The sequence below is a fragment of the Gopherus evgoodei genome, chromosome 14 (assembly GCF_007399415.2).
Source record: "Gopherus evgoodei ecotype Sinaloan lineage chromosome 14, rGopEvg1_v1.p, whole genome shotgun sequence".
Classification (NCBI taxonomy): Eukaryota; Metazoa; Chordata; order Testudines; family Testudinidae; genus Gopherus; species Gopherus evgoodei.
The window spans coordinates 21184184-21208856 of NC_044335.1; the positions used below are offsets into that span (position 1 = coordinate 21184184).

General features: G+C 51.9%; 2 protein-coding genes across 4 annotated transcripts in view; both read left to right on the forward strand.

The window, feature by feature from the left end:
• Window positions 1-19357, forward strand: part of SYS1 (SYS1 golgi trafficking protein) — a 68682-nt gene extending 49325 nt beyond the window's left edge. The window contains exon 4 of the mRNA XM_030533678.1: window positions 19276-19357. Within this exon, the coding sequence (XP_030389538.1) occupies window positions 19276-19279 (4 nt within the window). The 3' untranslated portion in view covers window positions 19280-19357. The remainder of the gene's footprint in view (window positions 1-19275) is intronic.
• DBNDD2 (dysbindin domain containing 2) overlaps window positions 1-24585 on the forward strand; it is a 62531-nt gene extending 37946 nt beyond the window's left edge. The window contains exons 1-4 of one of the 3 annotated variants that reach the window (XM_030533670.1): window positions 9537-9848; window positions 19276-19428; window positions 19706-19849; window positions 21172-24585. In XM_030533670.1, coding sequence (XP_030389530.1) covers window positions 9806-9848; window positions 19276-19428; window positions 19706-19849; window positions 21172-21374 — 543 coding nt within the window. In that variant the 5' untranslated portion in view covers window positions 9537-9805 and the 3' untranslated portion in view covers window positions 21375-24585. Of the gene's footprint in view, window positions 1-9536; window positions 9849-17725; window positions 17807-19275; window positions 19429-19705; window positions 19850-21171 lie in introns of those variants that run through there. The other 2 variants (XM_030533672.1, XM_030533671.1) reach the window with 2 other exon arrangements.
• Window positions 24586-24673: the final 88 nt, after the last annotated feature.

Here is a 24673-nt window from a genome sequence, read left to right on the forward strand (position 1 = left end):
TTACGGAGGCGTTCTCGTGGGAGGGACTCTAGTACTCGGAATTGTGGGAAGAGTTGGGCGGGATAACAGATACCTGACCAGTTAACTGGTAATACAGTATAAGATTTGGTTCCACAAACCCAATGATGGCCTATTAAGGCTGGGAAGGGTTGATTGCATCCATTTGTTACATAGGTATCTGCAAATGAATAATATCCTCCAAAGGGCACAGGGTAATCCTCCTTATGAGGAGTGGTAGTGTTTGTATGGCATTGGAAGATTGTATTATTTTTACTAAGATTACTGTAGGGGGAACATGAGATTGATTTTTCTGTTTGATTCTAGGTTGAGAAAAAAATTATATCCCCCATACCCAGCTCGCCACTCTTTAGTTTTGTTTGAATAATCCCATACACCATTTGCCACAATATGCTGAAGGCAACGGCTTTTTCCCAGATCCAGCCCTGTCCCATTACACACCCAACACCAATGACCTTTTCCCCCCAACACACTTATCCATTTAGATTCATTTATTCCCACTGCTTCCCAAGTGTCATTGCTGTTCCATGTTTTGTTAAATGGACGAGGTCCTCCAGTAAGGTCTGGGGAATTCAGTGGGATAGCCAGGACAGGAACACCAGCTTGAGAGTGGGCTGGGATGTGGCTGCAGAACCAGCATTTAGAAATATTAAGGGTCTGAGCTATCCACACTTGTTGCTGGATAAAAGAATTGTCATTGTGGGCTTCCCAGATCTTAAGATACTAGCAGCCCAGGAACAGGCGCCACCAGAGGTGCATGTTGGAGGCAAGGCCCTTCTGGTTCTGACAACCTCAACTGAGGGAACCGCAGTCGCGGTTTTATGTCCACTAGGCAGCAGGCGCTAGGCTCACTACTGCTGCTTCTTGGGCCTTGCTTTAGGTTGTCGTCTGCTTCTGGCAACCCTTACGAGAGAGTAGATTGTAAGGTATTGCAGGCTGTTTCTCTACGTCTTCTTCTGGAGTTAAAACTGACTCTACGCAGTCCTGAGGTGTTGAATGGTTTGCCGGGGAGGGTGTCTTCTTACACTGTGAAGCATGTATCCACGCTGCGATGCCAGATAGCTTAACAGTTGTCTGGGTAGTAAGCAGTACCTGATGAGGACCCTTCCTCCGAGGTTCCAAGGCGTGTTTTCGATGGTGATGCTGTACGTAGACCCAGTCACCTGGTTCAAGGTTGTGGCAGGCGTCAGAGGTGGGTTCTGTCGGCCAGGCGGCTTGAACCTGTGAATGGAAGTGACTTACAGCTTGCATTAATCCCTTGCAATATTGAAGGAGAGTACTGTGAGTCAAGTTCAAGTCTGGGACTGGAGTAATGGTAGCCACAGTTCGCATAGGGCGTCCCATAACGATTTCAAAAGGACTCAGTTTATGCCTTTGGGATGGAGTGGATCGCATTTCCATACGGGCTAGTGGTAAAGCTGCTGACCAGCTTAACCCTGTGGAGTCACAAATTTTAGCAAGTTTATTCTTAAGTACACCATTTCGCCTTTCCACAGCACCTGCACTTTGTGGATGGTAGGGACAGTGCAGCAGGTGTGTGACATGTAAGATACGATCCAGGTGTTGAACAATTTGTCCGGTAAAGTGTGTACCCCGGTCACTGGAAAGAGTGGCAGGAATTCCCTTGGCAGGCATAATATGGTTTAACAAACATTTAGCAACGGACAGTGAGTCAGCCTTGCAACAAGGAAAGGCTTCAATCCAACCAGAAAATAAACATACCATAACCAAAATAAATTCAAATCGTTGACACTTAGGCATTTGTACAAAATCAAGTTGCCAATGCAAGAAGGGTGCTTGGGGCAAGCCCCGGAATCCCTGAGCCACTTTTACAGGTTTACCAATATTGTGGCTTTGGCAAGTGGTGCAGGCGGCACAGTGGCGGGCTGCAAAAGAGCTGAAATGAGGAGCCCACCATCCCACCTTAGTTAGAGCAGAGACCATTCCCTCCTTTCTGACATGCGAAACACCGTGTAGCAGGGTGGCCAGCGATGGGTAGAATGAAAAGGGGGCTACAAAGGTACCAGTGGGCGAACGCCAAAGGGAATCAGGATGTAGAGAGCAACCCTGGGCAACCCAGGAGTCTTTTTCAGTTTCTGGGGCAGAGTCCTGGAGCAGGGTGAGGTCAGTGAGGGACGGCGGTGGTATAGAAACAGAGAGAGAACCTAGAAATGCATCTGGGGAAGGTTTTATGGCAGCAGCATGTTTAGCAGAGGTATCAGCAAATGCGTTACCCTTAGCAACATCAGTGTCTGCCATGAAGTGGCCAGGGCACTTAACAATAGCCAGGGCAGAGGGAAGTAAAACTGCATACAGGAGAGCAGCGATATATGGGCCGTTTTTAATAGGGGTACCGGCAGATGTAAGGAAACCCCGAGCTTGCCAGAGGGTACCAAAGTCATGTACAACGCCAAAAGCGTAGCGGGAGTCAGTGTAAATGGTGGCAGAGCGTCCCTCCGCCGAAAAGCAGGCATGGGTGAGGGCAACTAATTCAGCAACTTGCGTTGAGGTTACAGAAGGTAAAGGCGCAGCTTCTAGGGTTTCAGAGAGTGACACTACAGCATATCCTGCAAGGAGACGACCTTTGTTATCTCGAAAACAGGAACCATCAGTAAAAAAAACAAGGTCAGAGTTAGGGAGAGGGACATCAGAAAGGTCAGAGTGCGGGACGGTGATAGCAGAGACAGTTGCAAGGCAGTCGTGAGGATCACCGTCATTAGACAAAGGAAGGGACCCTGGGAGAGGAGAAAACCAAGGTATGTGACAGAGGTTTGACAGAGCTGTAGTTTAGAGCGAGAAGCCTTGTGACCTTTGTTTGCTAGGGCAGTAAGGAGCACTAAAGAATCAGTTTCTGAGGCAGATAACGAGGGGGAACAGAGGAGCAGATCATCTACATATTGGAATAGAGTGGACCCAGATGGGAAAACAAGGTCAGCTAGGTCTCGAGCTAATGCCTGGGAGAAGTAAGATGGACTTTCCATATACCCCTGGGGGAGCGTAGTCCATGTATATTGCTGTCCCTTGTAGGAAAAGGCAAAGAGATACTGGGAGTCAGGGTGAACCGGAGCAGAAAAGAAAGCAGAACACAAATCAACAACAGTAAAATGAGTTGCAGCAGGTGGGAAAGAAGCCAGGATCGTTGCTGGGTTTGGGACAACAGGAAAAGCCGGTATGACAATACGATTAATGGCTCGAAGGTCCTGAACAAATCGCCAAGATTTGCCATCAGCTCTTTGAATGGGGAGGATAGGAGTGTTACAGGGACTGGAACAGGGAACAATAATGCCTTGCTCCTGCAGGGCAGTTATGACCGGAGCAATGCCAGCCTCTGCCTCAGGGTTTAAAGGTTACTGGGATAGGCGAGGCAGGGGTTTGGAAGAGTCAACAGTAATGCAGACAGGATCAGTATTTAAGTGGCCCACCTCAGAGGGATGGGTTGGCCACAGAGAGGATGGGACCTGTGAAATTAGATGCTCAAGGGATGGGACCAGTGGGCAACAAGGGACCGGAGTAGAAAAGGACGTTTCAGACTGCAGGGAGGCTACAGAATCACTTAGGGAAGACTGGGGAATTTGTAAATAGACCCCATCCGGGGAACAGTATATGGTGCAGCCAAGCTTACATAACAGATCCCGACCCAAAAGGTTTACCGGAGTGGAATCAGAGAGAAGGAAGGCATGATCTGCAGAAAGGGGACCAACCTGGACCGGTAGAGGTTTTGAAAGGGGATAAGGGGTTGGGACTCCCGTAATGCCCACAGCGGACACGGTTTTTCCAGAGCGGGGAACCTCAGGCAGGTCGGTAGTACGAACTGCAGAGAGCAAAGCTCCCGTATTAACAAGGAAAGGGAGAGAAAGATAATTGATAGTTAACACACACTCACCTGTGGGAGTGAGAGGTAGTAAAGGGGCTAAAATTTCCTGAGGTTCCCCGATGTCCCGTCATTGTTGTGGGGCAAAGTAAGGCTGGGGGCTGACTGGCTGTGCTGGCAGGGGGTTTAACTGGTTGTTCACAGAGTTACCAGGCCGGCTTGGACACTCATTTTTCCAATGTCCCAGCTGTTTACAGTAATTACAAACATCCCCATAACCTGAAAATCCAGTTCCCTGTCCCCTCCCACAACCATGTCCCTGTCCCTGGTATTTTCCCCGTCCCCAGTACTGTTTGCCCTGCCCTGAATAATGCTGTATTTGCAAGGCCATTAACTGCTGAGCTGATTGTTCTTCCTTTCCTTTTAAAGTACGTTGGCCGTGCTCTGCCACTTTGCAATTTGTCCATGGTTTCGATCTCCCATCCAACACTTATTCGTTTTAGCAGATTGCCAACAGCAGGCAGGAGGCCATTAACAAATACACTAGCCAGGGCACCCTGTCCATTTGTATCTGGTTGCTGTCCATTTGTACAATGTTGCAGAAAAATGTCAGTTAGCCGGGTGCGATAGTCGCACGGGTTTTCTCCCTGTCATTGCTTACAGCCATTTATGGCCGTTCAGTTGGTTTTAGGAGTCCATACCCGAGGGATGGCTTCAAATAGATTTTTAGCTCGTTCCTTACACTTTTTTCGGTATTCAGCATTAGGACCAGTGTCTGGTAAAGTAGAGTGGCTCGCTGCTGACCGCCAGTCTGCTGCTGTGAGCCATTTTTCATGCTCACTAGGGGCTGTTACAAATAGCTTGCACAGCTGCAGGAGGTCTGCCTCAGAGGGTTTATAGGTATAACACACTAACAAAAATTTATCTGCAAATTTGGTAGGATTTTCTCGGGGCTTTGGAAAGCCTTTTATAATTGAAAGGAGCTCAGTATGAGTTCAGGGTTTATAGCTCCAAGTGGGACTCCCGTCCTGGCCCTCAGTATGCAGGATTCGGAGGGGAGCCTGAATATTTATAAGGCCCAAGCGTGAGCTTTTACGAGGCAGAGTGTGTCCAGAGGAATGGGCCTCGGCAGTACCGGATGATCCGGATGGGTCTGAACTGGAGATTTCTGGGAATTGTTCCTGAGCTGAGAAATCTGGTGACTGTTGTTCCTGAGCTGGGGGCGTGGATGGCTGTCTATTGATTCGACGCAAGTTAGCTAGGCCAATTAATGCGTTTTTTTCATCTTCGTCCCCGGAGTCTAGCAAGGGTTTTTTTTCGTCTTTTCCCACCCCGAGACAGGAGTATGAAGGAGGGTCTGCTTGGAGAACAGGGTAAAGGGGAGCGCTCAGTCTAGTGGTGGGAGTGGAGGTTTCCAATAAAGCTTTTAACTTATCATTTGAATCTTTGAGAGAGGCGAGTTTCGATTCTGTCCATCTACGATTTGCCTCTTCCCACCATTGCATGAAACAATCGACCTCTCCTTTTGCCAATTTAGTTTTAGATTGGCCAAGTTTGTCTTTTAAGATGTCTACTCGATCCTTGTCCCAAGATCCTAACAGTGGCCACTGAGTTTTGGGATCTCCCTGAGTTAGCCTAGGCCATTTTTCCAGAAACTTACAGGAGTCCAGACCCTTCCTAAAATACATAAAATGAGCCGGAGTTCCTTTAGGGAACTGCCCCGGCTTAGACGTTTGGTTACCCATACAGGAGGACTTCACACAACAATCACACAAGAAGGAAATTAGTGTTCTTCAGAGCAATGCCCAGTGCAACACACAAAAGGAACCCACAGGCTACTGCCTCAATCGCCCTTGCTTTCACACTAAGAGTTTTACCCAAGGTGCGGTGCGGCTGTGATTGTGCAGATTTCACTCACTCAGACCGCCGGGACAGGAACCCCTTGGTCGGCTGATCTCCAGACAGAGACGGCACCCAGACTCAAACACTCCACAGGGAGGACGGATAGACACAGAGACAGGACAGTCCCCAGTCCGGACAAAACACAGAAATAATTACCTGACCAGATTTCTGATGTCAGATCCCGGGATCCCTACCAGAACAGAGTGGGAACCAACAGGTTCGATGGCGTAGACTTCGCTGTGGTCGTGCACCTTTCCTTCCAGTGGAGGACCGCTTGGGCCAAGTGCCCAGGTGCCGGCTGCCACAGTCGTCCTACAAAAACGGTCAGGAATCACACAGCCCCAGTGAAGACGGTTGCCATCTTGGTGGAACCTCCAAATTGTCAAAGTTAGAATCAGGACTCACAATTTGTCAGACCACTCTGTTTATTAGTGCAGTGCTCCGCCAATAACATTCAGAATATGTGAGTGGCCATGCAAGGCCCAAACAATTTTATTTATACAGATAAAAGAGTGGGAAGTAGACAAAGGGACAAAGAAAGCAAAACAGTAAAATTTACCTGGGGCACAGCATGCATATCCTAATTCCTTACTAACTGTTATTGATCTAAGGCTAATACTTCACCAATTGCCCTTAAATGGTGCAATTGTTCTATGTTACTGTCTGTATTCCTGACACCTGGATTGCAACATTCCAACAATTTTGCTTAAAGGTACAGACAACATTTCTTTAATCCTTTTATTTTTACAATATAATTCATTCTACTTTCACAAAGGGATCTGCAAAATTTCAGGGATCAGAGATGGCATTTCAGCCTGGATGGGCTGCACACTCTGGCTGAACTGTAATTTGTTAGGAAAGAAACCCTGCCCTGTCCATGGCAAAAAGCCAATTTCCTCCTTTATTCCTGCAATTTACTGAACAAATCAAGCCACATCTCATGTACAGCCTCTTACGCAGGGTGCTTGCAAAGAATAAGATCTATTTTCACTGCTTTATGATTCAGTGCCTGGCTGGGGCTTGTTCACCTTTCACTTGGCAGCTGATTTATTCTGTAATCTTCCCACCCCATCCAAGTGGCCAGGGACCCGAGTAACCTCCTGTTTTCTGCAAACCTATAATAGAAAAAAGAAACCAGAGCAGGAAATGCAGGAGGAACAAATCATGTTGCGTTTTATTCTGACAGAGTGCTCAGATTACCAGCTTGCCTCAGGAGCTCTGGCAGGAACTGAACTTTGTGCCATGGTGATGAAAGAGCCATTCCCCCGCCACTCCCCCCACAGGTTTGCAATGGAGTCTTGCAGCTGACCTGTGACTATGATGTCATCTCAGTAATTCTGGCCACTAGTTACTACGATGACCTGGAGAGAGACAGTTCAATTCAAGGAGACTTGATTGGCCCCACAAGTGATGCCAGTGTAAAGAAAAGAGCCAGGCCCTTCAGGTACCTGTCAGAGAGAAATAAGATTCAACCTGGGCAGGGCTACATGCTGTTGACCCCTTGTGTCCATTTGCCAGCAGTGTCCATTCCTGACGGATTGCTGTGTAGCGCGATTCCATCTCTGCCTCTCTCCTTTCTCCCCAGGCCAGGCAGTCATGGCCAAGAGCAGGGGGGACCAGGTTGGAACTTGCAGGGCTGTTTTACATTAAGTTAATTTGAGTAAAACTGATACTCAACAGGCAGTGGGGCCCTATTATAAAATGCCAGGATGCTTCAATGTATTCTACATGCAGAGGGCGATGTTGCTTAATTCTAAGAATTAAGATACTCTGCATGGAAACAGTAAAGAGTGAAACAGCAGAGGGGTGCATGTTTGCTGTGTTGTTGTTTATTATTTGCCAGATTATGCCTCTCCTATTCCCACTGAGTAGTATCTTAGTCTTCAGTTAGCTCTATTTAATATCAAAGGGACTATTCAGACTAAGGGAATACTCACTGTGAATAAGGGTGGCAGTATCTGACCTTAAATTATGGTGCCAATTTAGAAAAAGAGACGTACTATAGCAGAGATCTGGGCTGATGCTCTAGCCCTGGCCTGTAGCTCCCATAGCTGAGAGTGTATATCAGGGAGGTCAGAAAGGAAGGTGTGGGACAGGAATTTGAGGAAGTAATACTACTGGATAAAGCCACTCATAATATTGATAGGGGCAGTGCAGGAGGTTTCTTTACATTACCAATGTATCTCAATGCAGATCTGCAGTGGCCCTGTTGTTCTAATCTTGAGCCCCTCACAAACACTCTGCTGGGACCCCATAATACTGACCTGCAGTCCCTCTGCTCTTCCAGTCCTGGGCTCCTACCAATGCTCTTTAATCCTGACCCCAGGCTATGGACAGAAACAGTCATGTGGAACTCTGGGGTGGGTTTTGGATGTGGATAAATAATCACATGGGCTAAACTGAAACCCCAGAATTAATTTAACTTACATCAGATGGAATCAGGGGCATCAGATCTGCACAAATAAACCTCTGTGCATGAGCTGTGAATCATCTCCCTCCCTCAAACCAGCCTCCTAGCATAGCAGGTTAACTACCAGTGGTGGCAGGGGACTTCAGTTACAACCACCAGGTACAGGGGCCAAAGTCAGCAGGGCAGCAAAGCAACAGTGTCCAAGTTGGGACCAACTGATGCAAACAAGTCCAACCTCTTCACTTGTCTGGTAATGTGGTGATGCAAACCCTCTGAGGCAGTGGGCTGGGTGGGACTGACAATGGTTGCAGAAAACTCCCTTTCTGGCTGTTTCATGCAGAGGATGGGGAGTAAATCATGTTCTGAGTTGTGAATTCTGGCTGTGATCAGATCCTGTCTGCCCAGAGCAGGGACTGGCACTAGGGAGGGACTGAGTCACTCTGTGGAGACAGAGGAAGGAAATAAAGGGCCTGCCTCTGAGAGCTCTGCCATTGACTCCACTAGGAGCAGAATCAAGCCCAGCATGTTTCCATGATAGTCAAAGAGCTAATGATGAAAACATGCTGGATATGAGGCTGACAGAGGCCTCTAAGGGAATCTGTGTACTGGAGAAACAGGGAATCAGTTATGATAAGAATGGAGTCTGCAGCCCATTGCCTGCTCAATGATCATATGTGCAGTGCATATAGAGAAGCATCAGACATTAATTATTAATATTAGGCAGGGGGAGGCGGTTTTCCAGATGCACCAGTTCCTGCATTCTGTATATGCGAGCTCTCTCCACAGCAATTGCAGCCTGTTGCACTGTGATGGAGGGAAGCTGATATCCCACCCTCATGCCGCTTCTGCCGTAAGTGCCGCACGGATGCTGGCTTTTCCCAGCTGGTGTCACTTTTTTGGCTCCCTTTACCGGCAGGCCTCAGGCTGCAGTGCTGAGCTGCAGCCCCAGCTCCATGCTGCAGCCCAAGGAGGGGTGAGAAAAGGGACCTGACTTGCTTCCCCTGGGTCTCCCAGGCAGGTCACCTCTCCTCCCCAGCTCCTGGTGCTCTGGTTCACGGTGCCCCCTTACTGCAGGGTTCCCCAGTGCCCACCAGAGCCACTCATCTCAGGGTAACACTGTGCTCCTAGCCAGACCCCGTCCTGTGCAAACAGGGCCAGCGCTGCAATGCCTGGAAGGGGGCTGAATCTGGGGTTGCAGGGTCAGTGCTGAGAAGCTCGCCCCAGACTCGCCCGTTCCAACCGAGTGCAGGCTGCTCTCTTGGGTCCCGCCTGCACCTGCTTCCCAGCCGCCCTAACGGGGACCTCAGCATCTCCTCCTCCCTTTCCCGCCCCGCTGCCCCTGCGCCCTCGCAGGCAGCCCCCACCTCCCAGGCTCCAGCGCTTGGCGTTGGTACAGCCGGCGGGAGCCCGGAGCCCGTGCGAGCTGCAATCACCCCCCTCCCCCGGATCATGCAGTTGGTACAGTCTGCCGAGCCCCAGCCAGCCCGGCCCGGGAGGCAGCCCCAGTTGCACGCTCGGCCGGGCCAGCCCCGCTGGAGCGCTGCCTGCCCTGCCTGGAGGGATTATTGTGCACCGGGCTGCAGCGCCCCTGCACCCGCCCAGCCCCGAGCGCGCCCTGGGCTGCCTGCAGCAGACAGCGCCCGCCTGCCCGTCCGCTGCTGGCCATGTCCGGACCCGGAGCTCACAGCCAGAGCAGGAGGCTGCCCTGTAAGTCCCGTCTCGGGAAGGCTGGTGCGGGGGTGGGTATTTGGCCGGTGGCTTCCCAGCGAGGGTCCCCCCCCCCCGGCTCGGTGTGGGGGAATCACCCTGCCGCTGACTGTCCGGGAGTAGGCATGGAGGGACATGTGCAGGACCGAGCAGGAGGCGCCCCCCGGTGAAATCTCTGCTCCAATGCGACCCACAGCAGGGACCCTCCCTGGCCCGGACAGTGCCCCAGTGTTGAGACCGAGGGCGCGCTCCTGATGCCCGCTACACTGAGCGGGGCTTGGAGCAACCCCCTGTATCCCAGCTGCATCCCCGGCACAGTCACAGCCGGAGGCCAGTGCCCGCTCACCCACGCACACAGACAGCGGCTGCCTCCTGCCTGGGCAGCCTCCCGCAGGAGGGGGGCACACTGCTGACTCTGCAGCTCTTTCGTGGGCCCAGCTCAGGGGGACTTAGAGTGGGCAGGGTCGCCATGGGTCACAGTCCTGGCAAAAAAGAATTAAAACTGAGTCGGCTCACTAAGGGTGAAAGCGCTGCCCTACCAATGCATGAACATTTATTGCAGCTGGGATTGTCATTACCACCACCACCACCCTTATTTTCCCAAGCCACTTAAAACACTGAGTTTAGGGATTCACAATGATCTTGCAGTGGTCAACAGCCCAGCACAATCCTGACTATTGTACAGAAACCGGCTGATTCACCCCCGTCCCCAAAGTGTCATATATCATGGGCACAGGCACTGGCCGTCACCCATGACTCACACACACTTCCCATCTGTTTCACACAACTTTCACCTACACACCCACTTGCTCCTTCTCTCACACACTTAAATTGCACGCCCAATCGGCCACACCTGGGTCAGCCTTGCGCTGTGTACATCTCTCTCAGCCAAATATTTGCTCTGTAAATTTACAGTTAAACGAGCAATTACTGCTCAGCCAGAGTTTAGTCTAGATGCCTCCCTGTGTTCTGTCTGTGTCGGTCCCCTCTGTGTGTGTGTTTGACTGTGTGTACATGTACACAAAGGTACTGACTGACAGAGGGAGTTGTGGTTTTGTCTGTGTGGAAGTGCTAACCCAGTGGTGCTCTGCTCCCCCATGCCTTGCCCCTGGCACACGACTCTCTGAACTCTTTCCTTTTTTAGTGAATTCTTTAGCTCTAGCTCATCCTCCGAAGCTGCTGCCAGGCCCCGGCTGGAGCAGCATAGACTTCACAGGCAGCAGCCACAAACTGCTGTGAATAGGCACCAGGCAGAGCACCCCACACCAATGGTCCCATGGACACGACAGCCCTCTCCTCCCACAGGCATAGCTCTTCTCTGTCCTTCTCCAGACAATTCAGCCATACAACCCATACACCAGTGCCCTCCCACATACACCCTATAGTGCCCTTCCGCCAGCGCCTTCCCACATCCCTCCATACACCCCACAAAACCCGCCCACCAGCTCTTCTCCACCTCCCCCAGTCCCCAAGCAGTGCACCTCTCCACCCCACCAGGCAGAAGCTCCCTCACCAAATCCCTCAGCTCTACAATCCCTATTTCTTGGCCGCTCACCTCTGCACAGCCACCAACCCCCCGCCTCCAGCTCGCAGTCACCATGCACCAGCCTCCCCTGAAGTCTCTTGTCTCCTACACCCCATGGTGATTGTCGCCTCCATCCTTTCAGGTCCTATTGTAATATCATTAGTAGTTCTACATGCTGAGATCCCCAGGCAGTCACATCTCAAGCTGCTGGGTAGTAGGGAGGGCTTGTCCTATCCTGGCATGGATAGCCCGGTGTCCTCCGCTGGGGGCATTCCTTTTGGTGGGGGTGCAGGCTGCTTTCCTGTGAAGCATCTGGCACTGGCCTTTGCCAGAAGCCGGGCCCAGGGTTGGCTGGGATGTTGTCTGATCCGGAACAGCAAAACTCTCCCTGTCACCTGCGGAACCTAAGGACAGGAGCAAACCCCTGAAGCAGCAAGTGTTTTGGATAGAGAAGCTCCATGGAGCTGAGCAGACAGTGAATCAGTGAAGGACTCTGAACAGCCAGGCCAGCTCCAGGCAAAGCTGGGGAGGAGAAACGGGGTGGTATCCCAGCTCCTTTAATGAGCCTCTCAGCAGGACTTGGAAAAGCTCCAGTTTGTGGGGCAGAACATGGAGTGGAGGCTTGCCTGTCCATGCAGCCTGCAGCAGAGAGCCTCCCAGCCTGGGTCAACAGACGCAGACTAGCAGGGCTCACCCGAGTGCTCTAAAAATAGCAGTGTGGGCAGTGATTTGAAGTTGTGGCTTGTGCTGGAGCTCGGACTGTGAAGACCACCCCCATCCTTAGGCTTCAGAGCCCAAGCTCCAGTCCATACTGCAACTTCACAGCGCTGTCTACACTGCTATTGTTGGAGCACTAGTGCAGGCTCCTGCAGCCCGAATCTGTTGACCTGGGCTGGGAGGTTTGCTGCCATAGGCTATATAGATATCCCCTGTGTGGCTAGTTATCTCCCAACCTCCTCTCATCCTCCCAAATGCTCTCCTGGCTTATCCTGTTCAGGGTTCTATGTCAAGTGAATCAGGCCCTGTAAATAGCAGTGTCTTGTGACGCGGCCTCTGCTGGGGAGAGAGCTCTGGGCTGTGGGGATATTTTTAGTGTGGAGTCACGGAGGAGTTGAGGATTGGCTGGAAAAATACTGAATACCGTTCATGAAGAATCCTTGTCAGAAACCAGGATCACAAGGTGCCACCTCCTCACCCCACTGACACTCTCGCTCTCCGCCCTCCTGTTTTTTCCTGCTCTGTCTCTGCTAAAAACACTTCCCTCCCTCTCTCCCTCCTGTGCACTCCCTCTCACCCAGCAGGCTTGGGTTTAAGTTTTTCCTTTTTGCTGTGATACAAGGCCAGATGCGGAATCTGAACGGGAGGCTGTGCAGAGAGTTTGTACAGGAGCATTCAGTAGGTTCCAGGCATCCAGTTTATGGTCCGCTCATCGCCCCAGGCGTCTTCTAGGTCATTCCAAGGGTTCTGCTCCAGCTGCCTCTCCCAGAGACTGAAGGAAGTTGCAAATTCTTAGGGTGGCTTTACCCTTTATCCTGCAATGTTCTTGCTGAGCGGGGCTGAGACTGGAGTAGCTGTGAGCTCCCCCCACAGTCACTTCCCCGACCTGTTCCCTGTAATGCCGCCTTCTGGCAGGGGTTGTGTGTTCACCTCTATAGACAGGGCTCAAATCAAAGGGAGCCCAGGGTAGTGTGATTTCCTCCACCACTAGTGTGAAGAGGGTCAGTGTGTCCCTGTTCCGATTCACAGGGCCTGGGAGGATGCTTTTGAGGGAATGCCCAGTCATGGCATGGCCAGATCAGGTGTGAAGCTGTGCTCCTTGGAGTTGCTCCCTAGAGAACTGATCCACACCCTGCAGAATGTGCTCTCTTCCCTCATTTATACTCTGTTAACCTCCCCTTTCCCCCTGACCTTGCCCCATTCATGGCTTACTCTGTTTCTTTAATCTCTTGGGGAGTTTTCAAGGGATTTAAAGAGACATCAATTAAAGAAAACCCTCTCCCCATCTTCTCTTGTATTGTGCCTCCTTTAACAAGCCCCCCTTCATCTGGTGCACAGAGTGGGATTTGTACTAGGATCCGGCAGGACAAGGGGAAATGACAAACGTGCCACTTCCAGTGGAAACACGGCCAGACAAGCTGCCGTGTGCTCAGTGCTCAGCCCAAGAAATCAATGAAAAGATCTCACTGTGTCCCAAAGAATCCATTCAGCCATATCGCCCCCAGGGCTCATGTCACCCTCAGTTGCTGGGAACTACCCAAAGCCAATGCTCGGCATTGTTCCCTGCTGGTGTGGAATAGCTGGGACCTCTTTGTGGCTGGTACTCCTGCACCATTCACTATTATGCTTCCTGCAGGAAGATGGGGAATAGAGGAACTATGAGCACCTTCCATGTCTGGCCTTTCTGCATTCACTCTACAGAGTCTCATGCTGAGAGACAGAGAATCCCAGCTGTGCAACCCAGCCATCATATCTGCCCTGTTTCTTTCAGTACCTCTTGCTAAGGCAGGGTGGCACTGGAGTCTCTGGAGCCAGAACACCTCCCCGGCTCCTTACATTGCTTCCTGCTGCTGGGAGAGGCTGGAACCGAAGAAGCTGTGCAATGGCAGTAGAAGGAAATCCCCATATCTGTTTCCTTCCCACGGGCCTGTGGTAAACTGGCACCTCTCCTTTCAGTCCCCACACTTGCATTCAGGTCCAATTCTTCTATAGGCTTTGGTGTCTAATGAGCAGCAAGAGCCGGAAGGATTTGAAGGCAGCAGGGAGCCTGGTGCCATTTCACGCTCTTGGGAAGTGACAGGCTGACGTGTTGGGGGGTCAGTGATCCAGGGAAGGCAGTGCTGTGTCCGAGCTGTGATTGTGCATAAGCTTCAGCCCATTGGTTGAGTGCCTTGTAAAAAGACCACCAGCAGGTATTTAAACCTCAGAATGAATTCCCTGCAGCGCACAGGAGCTGCATTGTGTGAGTGTGTGTCACTTGCTGGGAACATGCCATCCTGATGAGACAATCACAGGGACTGACAGCGAGGAGAATGTGACCATCAGTCACACGGCGAAGGGCAGAGACAGGGAATGTTACTCTCTTTTATTTCCTCCATGGCGGGTATTTAGCTGCAAATACATGAGCAGAGCTCTTGGCCTCCTAGAGTGCTTGAGATACAGGAACAGAGCGAGGGGGAGGGGAGAGAGGGAGCTGAGATGAGGAAGTGGGAAAAAGGCTCCATCTCAGTTTCTCACTGCAGTCATCAGTCGCTCCGCTGCACATCTTGCTTGATGCCTGCCTCAGTTACATAATGGTATTTCAGTGCCGGCTACTCAACTGGCTAATAGAAGCTCACCAAGGAATTTACAGACAAGTTAGCTAATAAATCCAGGCACATCTTCTCCATTGAGGCTCTAGCACAACTCTTGAGTGAGAGTAACATACCAGCAGCAACTGTTAGTGTACCAACCCATGCCACCTCTCTGCATCTCCTCCTGGATGCCTGGAACAGCCCATGGCTGTAATTATTATGTCTTGGGAGAGAGATGTACATGTGCATTAACGGTGTAGAAAATTGCGAACTCTTAGGATGGCCTTACCCTTTATCCTGCAATGTTCTTGAGAGAGGGCCTGAGACTGGAATAGCTGTGTGTTCCCCTTTCCCCCCTGCATACAGACAGTGTCTCCTCCTGGCAGAGGTTGGGAGCTCATCTCTACAGACAGGGCTCATATCAAAGGGAACCGAGGGCACTGTGCTTTCCTCCAACGCTAGAGTGACTGGGGTCAGGGTGTTCCTGTTTCCACTGTGTCCTCTGTTCCAGTGGAATAGGTGCACCGAGTAGATCACATGGTCTTGTTGCTCTACTGGAAAGTGAAGTTGTAATATATTGGCTACTGGGCCACCAAACGGCAGTATTATTAATCTGTTAGGTTTATATTGATATTGCAATAGTATCTAGGGACCCTGACAGAGGACAGGCCCTGCTGTGCTAGGTGCTGTACAAACACATAGTAAGAGTTACGCTGTGGTTGTAGAAGCCAGCCTGTGGTTGTGGACGCTGTTGATGCCAAGGATATGGGGAAAGAGGGACCTTGGGAAGGAGTGTGAGGTGCAAGAACTTCAAGATCACCTTCTCCAAAGTGTTCCCAGCTCTCAGGGATTTCACTAAAACAGCTTAACGCCCCCAGTACCTGAACCTTGGCTTCTCTGCACTACTTTTTTGCTGGCCACTTTCCCTGGGAAAATTGTGAAAAGCCACTGGATGGTCCAGCCTGTTAGCCATGGATTCCAACAATGCTACAGCTGCAGCTTTCCTGGAGCCGTGAGAAGCTGGTGACTTGCCCTGGTGGGAAAGCACAATAGGGCAGGCTCCATGCAGCTGGGCTTTGTCATTAGTAAGGCTAAGATTTTATCATGGTTATTTTTCGTAAAAGTCACGGACAGGTCATGGGCAATAAACAGAAATTCACAAGAGCTGGTGACCTGTCCGTGACATTACTAAAAATAACCTGGGGGCAGGGCTATGTAGTGGGGAAGAATGGAGTCCCACGGCAGAGGGGATGGTCAGGCCAAGCCCCCCGCCAGCGGGCCACAGCTCCAGGACAGGCGTGTGTGGCCCTGGCTGCAGCTTCCACCAAGCCTCAGCCGCAGCTGGGGGTGGCGCACGGCCATGGAAACTGCGAGGGGGATATACTGCCCCCAGTGCAGCTGCTGGGCAGGGGCACACAGCCTCGGCTGCAGCACCTGCCAAGCCTGGAACGCCCCAGGGTTTGGGTGCGCGGCCCTGGATGCAGCCCCCGCCAAGCCCAGGACACTGCAGGGCTAGGGTGCGTGGCTCCATCTGCAGCCCTCACCTCACTGGGACATTGTGAGGCTGGGGAGTGCACCTGGCTGGGACACTGGGACACTGTGGGGCTGGGGAGTGCACCCTGACTGAAGCTCCTGGCGGAAGCTGTGGGGCTGAGGCTGCAGGGTCCTGGGTCCTGCCAGCCCCAATTTCAGGGCAGGGGCGCACAATCCCGCCTCTGCCTCCTGAAGCCCTACATGTCATGGAGGTGCAGGGAAGTCATGGAATCCATGACTGCTGTGGCCTCCATGATTAAATCATTAGCTACCCTGCATGAGCTGCCAAAGGGGCCCAGAGTTACCTCAATGCTAATTGCCGGAGACACAATCCTCCAGGGTTAACCTGTTCTTTGTGCAGCCCAGAGCTTTGTAATTAGACCACATCAGTCTCCTCCCTGCCTCTGCGCCATAGCTGTTCCCTCAGCCCTTCTCTGCCTCCCAGACTTTCTCTGACACAGCTCTGGAGTTGCTGATGGATTAGCGGGTATGTGTGGGAGTGAAGGGGTGGGGGGGCTTGGCTTCTGTGTGGCCCTGCACCAGGATAAGGAGGAAAATGAGCTCCTGGCCAGTGCAGCAGCAGATGGTGAGACCAGCAAGGAAAGTAAAATGGGCTTAATCTCGATATGTTGTTAAGGTGCTTTCAACGTGGAGTTTAGTCTCTTGGCAAAGCGTGTGAGATCCTGGCTGCATAGGCACCTCGCCAGCCCAGCCCTTGGCAATGGACAAGGAGACAGACAGCAGCAGGGGCTGGCACTGAACTCTCTGGCTGCAGTAAGTGGAGAGGCCTAGACCTGGGCTGGGCATCTTGGAACCAGAACTTATGCCAGGTGGGTTGGAGCGTGGAAATGGACCCAGCAGTAATGGGACAAGCAGAACCAGAAATGAATACAGAACCCCGGGGGAAATGTGCAGGTCACCAGGAGCTATAAGTCACACAGCATTGGCAGCTGATTCCTGTTCGGTATATTTCAGATGCAGGAGCTTAGTCCTGAGGGATTTCCCTGGGGCAGATGTCTGGAGGGGGGTGTTTAGTTTTGAAGGGTTTCCCTGCAGCAGGTGTGGGAGGGGAAGGGGTGAAGATTAGTCCTGAGGGGTTTCCCTGGGGCAGATGTCTGATGGGGAAGAAGTTTAGCCTTAAGAGGTTTCCCTATGGCAGGTATTGAGAGGGGGGGAATTTAGCCCTGCTAAGTGTCCCTGGGGCACGTGTCTGAGCAGGGAGTTTAGTCCTGAGGGGTCTCCCTGGGGCAAGTGCTGGTGGGGGAGGGAAGAAGTTGTTTGTCTCCTCTGGGGTCCTATGTTATAACATTCTGGTCTTGATACAGACACAGCCCCCATCCAGCCAGGGTGGGGATCCCAGGCAACTGCTGCCCTTTGCTGGGATCCCCTCCTGCCCCCGCTTCCAGCAGCAAGAGGTGGGTTTGGTGAGTGCTGGGATGGGGACAGGCTAGGATGTTTGTTTGGTTTCCTTGGTTTCTTCCCTGCCGGCTGGGTTGTCACATTTTCCTTGCCTGGGCAAGAGCAGCAGAGACGAATCCTGGAATAAGACTCCAGTCTGGAAGCATCCAGGCAGCTGCTGGAATAAACCAGCAAGGCCCAGTTCCTCAAAGGTATTTAGGCTCCTAAATTCCATTGAACTCAAACAGCTGAGTGGATCTGGGCCCAGGAAACCAACTGGCTCAGCTAGAAGGGCTGCAGGTTCTTTGCTCCTCTGGTTTCCTAAAGCAGGAGGGACAGAGACAGGCCCTGCTGTGCTTAGGCGGAACTGGCCCTCCACAACCTTGTTCCCTGAGGAGGGCTCAGCCCTCTTCCCTCAGTGGCTCCTCATTGCTCTTGGGAGCAGAGTTAAACCATGGGCGGGATGAAAGGAATGCAGATACAAAGATCCAGGCTGGCTGTGTGTGAAGCGGGGTGGTGCGAATGGAGGAGCTTGTTTGTGTGTGCGTGTGGGGGGGAGACTGGGATTATAGACTGGGGTGGAGTGTTTGTAGGCAGGCGTGAGGGTGTTAATGCCGTTTTATGACTGTCATATTTCCCAGTCCAGTATCCCTGGCACTCAGGGTCAGTTCCTGTTCCTGGGAGAGTTTCCGCTGTGTTAATATTCAAAGGCAACTCTCTGATTAAGGCAGCAGGAAAACCAGTGTGTGACAGGCTGGAGCTGAGACTACCCCATATCACGTACACCCGAGCACTCTGGTTTCACAGTCCTGAACAGTCAACATCTGGGCTGCCATGTTTCCTTTCTCCCACGCAAGGATGGAGTGTCATCTAGTGCAGGGGTTCTCAAACTTCATTGTACTGCAACCCCTTTCTAGACACAAAATTACTACATGACCCCGGGGGTGGAGGGCTGGAGCCTGAGCCCTGCTGCCCCGGGTGGTGGAAGAGAGGGTGTTGGAGCCTGAGCCCCACTGCTCTGCGGGGGAAAGACAGGGGGCCAGACCCCAAGCCCTGGGTCCCAGCAAATCTAATGCTGGCCCTGGCGACCCCATTAAAATGGGGTTGCGACCCACTTTGGGTCCTGACCCACAGTTTGAGAACTGCTGGTTAGTGGTTAGAGCAGAGGCCTGTGAGTCAGGAGGACCTGGTTCTATTCATGGCTCTGATACTGGGCGACCCTGGGCAAGTCACATCTGCTTTCTGTACCTCAGTTTCCCTCTCTGGAAATTGGGGATAACAGGACACTAATCTCCTCTCACGGAGGGGGTGAGAGTTAAAGTTTGTAGAGCGCTTTGAGAACCCTGGAAGAAAGGTGGGGAAGCCCAAAGTATGAGATGGTCATTGCAGCTGTGGACACCAGACTGGGCTATATCACAGGAGCAGAGTCAGTAGCAGTGGCCCCCAGCTCAGATTGCACTGCTGGAGCAAGCTCCATGGCCTGTAATACCTCTTCCATTGCTACCAAATCACAATGCACCCCCATTGATAACGTAGAGCAAGAGAGCAATACCTATCCTGCAGGACACTGATAGACAGAATAGGGTGGACTTATGCAGCCGTTCTTGGCCTTGGCTGATGTCCCATGCCCCATCTGACTGCATTTAGCCTGTGCCTGATCTTCTACCTTGTTCCTCTACAGCTGACATGGAGCATGGGCAGCGGGGACTGGAGCCAGAGCAGATGCAGCAGCAGCTCAAATTACGTGACAGGCAGAAGTTCTTTGAGGAGGTTTTCCAGCATGATGTGGATTTCTTCTTCCCCATGTCCCACCTGCAGATAGAGCACAGGAGACGTAAGTGCCGGGGGCGTTAGGGGGAGGCATCTGTCACACACAGAATGGGATGGAAGGCACTGCGGAGGGGGTGACCTGTTATTTATAGAGCCCTGAACAGGCCATAAAGATAAGGGCCCTGAACAGCTCACACTATAAACAAGCCAGCAGGCTAGTCCCATAAGCTGGCCTCCCATGGCATCGTCTTCTCAGTGCTGTCGGTCCAGGGCTAAGAGGTTCTCATCTGACTGGCACTAGTGATGGGCCCTCCCTGGTTTTCTGGCCCGTGTCTCTGCAGCTCCGCTGGGCAGCATTTCCTCCATGGAGGTGAATGTGGATATGCTGGAGCAGATGGAGATGATGGACCTTTCTGACCAGGACACCATGGACGTGTTTCTCAGCTGCGGGACAGAGGATAACAATGTTGCCGGTCTCCTGCCAGGTACGTACACAACCCTCCCTGTTAGCTCCCCGCTGTCCCCCCAACCTTCACGCCAGCTGGTCAGTTCCTCGATCCAGTCCAAGCCCTGCTGTGACTCTCAACAAACTTGGGGCTTTGGCCTGTGGGGTTGGAAAAGTTCACATCAGCACGGCTCCGCTGGTACAACTCCATTGGCGATGTAAGCAGTGGAGGCTGCCGTGCAGAAAGGGCACAGGCATTTTCAGCATCACATCATCTAATCTTAGGGAAGGATACTCTTGTACAAAAACCTGTCCCCTGCCTGCACTACAGCCACCATTGCTGGGAGCAGAGAATTATGGATCCAAGTTTTCCAGGGCTGATGTGCACTCGGAGCTCTTTAAGGTTTGTGGGACTGAATTCTTGTCCCCCAAAACTGCTCTAGAGCAGCCACTGTCCCATCATACCCTGCCACACTCCTCCCCACACTCACTCTCCCCTGGGCCCTGATTGCCCATGCTGAGCTCTCTGCACAAAGTGTGAGGGTGCCAAGACCTTGACTGTCTTGCATTGAGCTCCCTGTTGGGGGCGGTGTCAGCACCACAGTGGCCTCAGGCTGGGCTCCTCGCATGAGGAGTGGGGAGCCAGGCAGGTTACCCTGTGTTGAGCTCATTGTCTGGGGAGGAGGACCCCAATGGGAGAGGAGGAGGCATTGGGAGCCTGATCACCCCATTCTGCACTCGTTGCAGTGACTCGGAGAATGAGTCACTCTGAGAATGAGTCAAGCCATTTAGCAGCAGATTCTCCTCTGTTCCAGTTAAACAGCCTCACACAAGAAGGCCCCAAGCTGGAATTTTACGGAAAGCTCCACTGCCAAAAATGGGGAAGGAATGTGAGGCACATGCCCTGCTGCCAAAGTCTGGGACTGGGGACGGAGACCCGGCTCCGGCAGCAGCCTGGCTCGTGCTGGGGATCAAAGTTGGGCTAAGGGATCGGTAGCTCAGCAGCTCAGTCCTGCTTATGGCCAGTTCATGTCTTTCTGCTCATGGACAGTAAGAATTTTGAGCTCAGTGACTCCCACCCAAATCCCTCCTATCCCCCACCTCTCCTGACAGGGATAGTTCCGGCCCACTTCCTCATCTCCTTTCCTCCTAAAGGGCCTGGAAACACTGTGTACCCAAGTCGCTGCCCCTGCTGAAATGGCGCTCTGCACATGTGTAGCCCCTGCTGTGGGATGGGAAAGGGATGAAGGCACAGCCTGCCTGCGGAGGGGTATGGTGGAGGTGAAGGGGGCTGGGCACAAGGCCTGCAAAGATGCTAGCATGTGGGTTTCTTCTGCTAATCTTGCCTCTCTCCTTGGGCAGAGCCCAGCCACTACCAGGAGGAAATCACCCTGCAAGTGCCCAATGCAGCCAAGATCAAATCTCGGATCTCGTCTACATCCTCCGTCTCCACAGACCTGAACAGCCTGGACACCAGCGAGGAGGGGGCCGAGACCCCCGTGGTGCAGTCGGATGACGACGAGCCCCACGAGGACAGCCCTGAAGTGCAGGCGGCCAGAAGCTAGCAGCAGGCTCCCTTCTCTCTCCTCATGCACCCTCCGCATGGACCTGCCAGCATGAGAGGAAGGAAGGCTGCTGGTTGTTTGACTGTTGCTCAGTACAACCCAAGCCGTCTAGAGACGGCTTCCCCCAGCATGTTCTTCAGTCAGCCAGGAGAGTGGTGCAGAAACAGAGGGGTAGTGTAGTGCTTCAGAAATTAACTCTTCAGGCTTTGCTACTAACACTCCTGCTTCACTGATCTGAACAGCTACATGAGCCATGGCCTCAGCTGTGCCCATTTCTGGCAAGGCCTCCCTGCAGGACCGACAGCCCCCCCAGTCCCAGTGGGGACCCTCCCCCCTTCTAGGCAAATGTGTAACAAGACTCTACAGAGAAATTACACTCCTGTCAAATAAGCGTAGGGATGGTGTGTGTTATTGGAGAACCATGAATGCCTGGTGGTTGGTGGGGATGAGGTGCTGGCCTAGGAAGTGGCTGCAGAAGGAGGAAGAGGAGAGTCAGGCTTAAGGCAGGGGATGAAGCATTTACAGCCATACTACCAAGGACAAGACCTCAGTAGCAGTTGAGCCAAAGTTTCCCAGTTGCCGGAGAACCAGGGAAGCCAGCCCAATCCAGTGGCCATTCCTCTGGCCAACATAAATACAAGTGGTATAGTCCTCATTACCTACCGCTGAGGAGAACTATGGGGGTTAATGGGGCAAATCACCAACCCATCCCAATAATAATACTGAGCACTTCTATGGTGCTTTGCATTTTCAAAGGGCTTTGATTGCACTTGTGCTTACAGAGGAGATAGCCTGAGACCGCAGTGAGACTGTACTGATTCCCACACTAAACCCGCAGGGCTGGTGGGCGTGGGAGCACTGTGATCTGTAACATGACCCCATGAGTGTGTTCATGCAATTCCCCATGAATTGTGTGCCCCTTCTAGCAACAGCAGAGTAGCCCCCTCAGCACAGCAGAATACCCAGCATGGCTGTTGGAGCACTAGCTAGCTGTGTTACAAGGACAGATTGTCACTTTGACTCCTCCTTGCTGGCTATTTGTCTTGCCCTCTTCCTACTCTTGGGAATGAGGATAGCCACACCCAGATCTGGCTGCATCACCATTTTAGGGAGGCGTGCTACTGCCATCAGCTGTTCTAATACAGGAAAACTTTGGCCACAAGGAAACTGTAACAGGAAAAACAAAGTCATTGCCATGACAAAAATGGAGCATCTTCAAGGAGAGGAGTCTGGTATATAAATAACAGAGGCTGGGTATTGCTTTAGATCCAGGCCATTTCCCAGGGAGCATTCAGAGCTGCATAGTAGCTAGACACATACTAGTAGACACTGGTGGACCCTGGCTGCACCATTTAGCATCCCAAGTACCATCAAACAAAAAGCCAGGTGCAGATGAGTCACATTGTGTCCACTATACTGCCTCATAAAGCACTTTCCAGAGAAAGAGGTTAAAAGGAAAAGAAAGGTCTGAAAAGAGGAAGTGACTCAGCAGATTGGCAACTCCCGAGAGACTTGGGCAGCACAAATATAGTCCTAGCAATCAGCTAAACCCCTGGAAAAATCCAAGAATTGAATGACCATTGCTGAGCAAGGACTGCCCCCAGGACCCTGATTTCAGAGCTGGTTTGCAGCAGTCTGTGGACAGAGTGGTGCAGGGAGTCTCCTAAGCCCAGAGAATGTGTGTCAAAACATTCTCCAGCCAGACCTGTTGTGCAGCATCTGCAGCTCCCATCCAATCTCCTAGACCTGGAGTCCCTCACATTCTCTTATAAAGTCCTAGCACGGAGCTCATGTGTCTAGATTCCATATGGGCTTCTGAGCAAGCACTTGTTCCTACAAGTTGGGGAGCACTCTGGCCCTGATCTAGAGAAGCATAAACATTTAAGCAGGTGGCTAGCCAATTGAAGTTAATGGGCTTACTCACAAGCATGTGTTTAACCTTAAGCATGTGTTTCACTACATAAGAGCTAGTGTGCTCTGCCTGTTGCAGGATCAAGCCCTAAATGAGCTAGCTGAACTTCTCCTGCACTCCCATCAATTCTTAGGGAGGGAGCATCTCCAACATCGGAGACTTGTCTCTGAACATTTTGTGTGGATCATAGTAGTCATTATTAAGGCTATGTTTTAGTCATGGGTATTTTTAGTAAAAGTCATGGACAGGTCATGGGCAGTAAACAAAAATTCACAGCCTGTGACCTGTCCATGTATATCCCTAACTAAAACATGGGTGGAGGGCTGTGGGTGCTCTGGGGGAGGCGGTCTGGGGGCACCATGGGTGCTGGGGGAGGTGGCCCACTTGTGCTTGGGGGGGGGCAGCAATGCACAGCCCGGGATCCCTGCAGGTACTGGGATGGGGGGTTAGTGGGGCTGGCAGGCTCCCTACTCAACTCTGCATGTCCCTGCTGCTCCTAGGTGGCAGAGGGGCCAGGTTGCTCCACGGGCTGCTCCTGCCACAAGCACTGGCTGCGCAGCTCCCGTTGGCTGCGGTTCCCAGCCAATGGGAGCTGCAAGGGCAGGGTCTGCGGGCAGCGCGTGGAGCCCCCTGGCTCTTCCATCACCTAGAAGCTGCAGGGCCATGCCAGAGGGAGCCAGGAAGCATCCCGACCCCAAGGTAACACCCCCCGGTCCTCCCAATGCCTGTCCCTAGCCCTGAGCCCCCTCCCACACACCCAAACTGCTGCTGCTGGCCCAGGGGCTGCTGCAGACGTCACGGAGATCACAGAAAGTCATGGAATTCGTGACTGCCGTGACAGACTTGCAGCCTCATTCATTATCTTTATTCATTTGGGAACTCTGGAATTCAGCGTACGCCCCAGACATTGGAGATGGCAGAAATGATACAAGTTTGGACTGGTATTTTAGGAATGATTTTTTACATACACATCTACCCACAGCACTTTGTCTTGGCTGCTTGTCTGGCTGAGATACAAATTGATGTGAGTAGCTTTTATATATAGTTAAGGATAATCAGGGCAGGACTGGGGGTCTCTTGCACGACTAGCTCTTTGCACTGTGTCTACCCTATAATGTAAGATCCTGTTCTTTGGCATATGTTAAAGCTTTGCTGAAAGGCTGCACCGTGCTCCGGTAGGCAGGTCAGACTATTCTTAGTGAGATGCTAAACCTGCCCTGTGTTGTATAATCCATTAACTCTGAGAAGATTGTAATGTAGTCATGGTAGTTAATGGTTCAATAAAATTTCAGGTTCAAATGTGTGTCATGTCTGCCCTCTAGTGGGGAATGTAATTAGACATTAAAAATGAGTGCTTGGATTAAACATGATTGGCTTACACACAGCC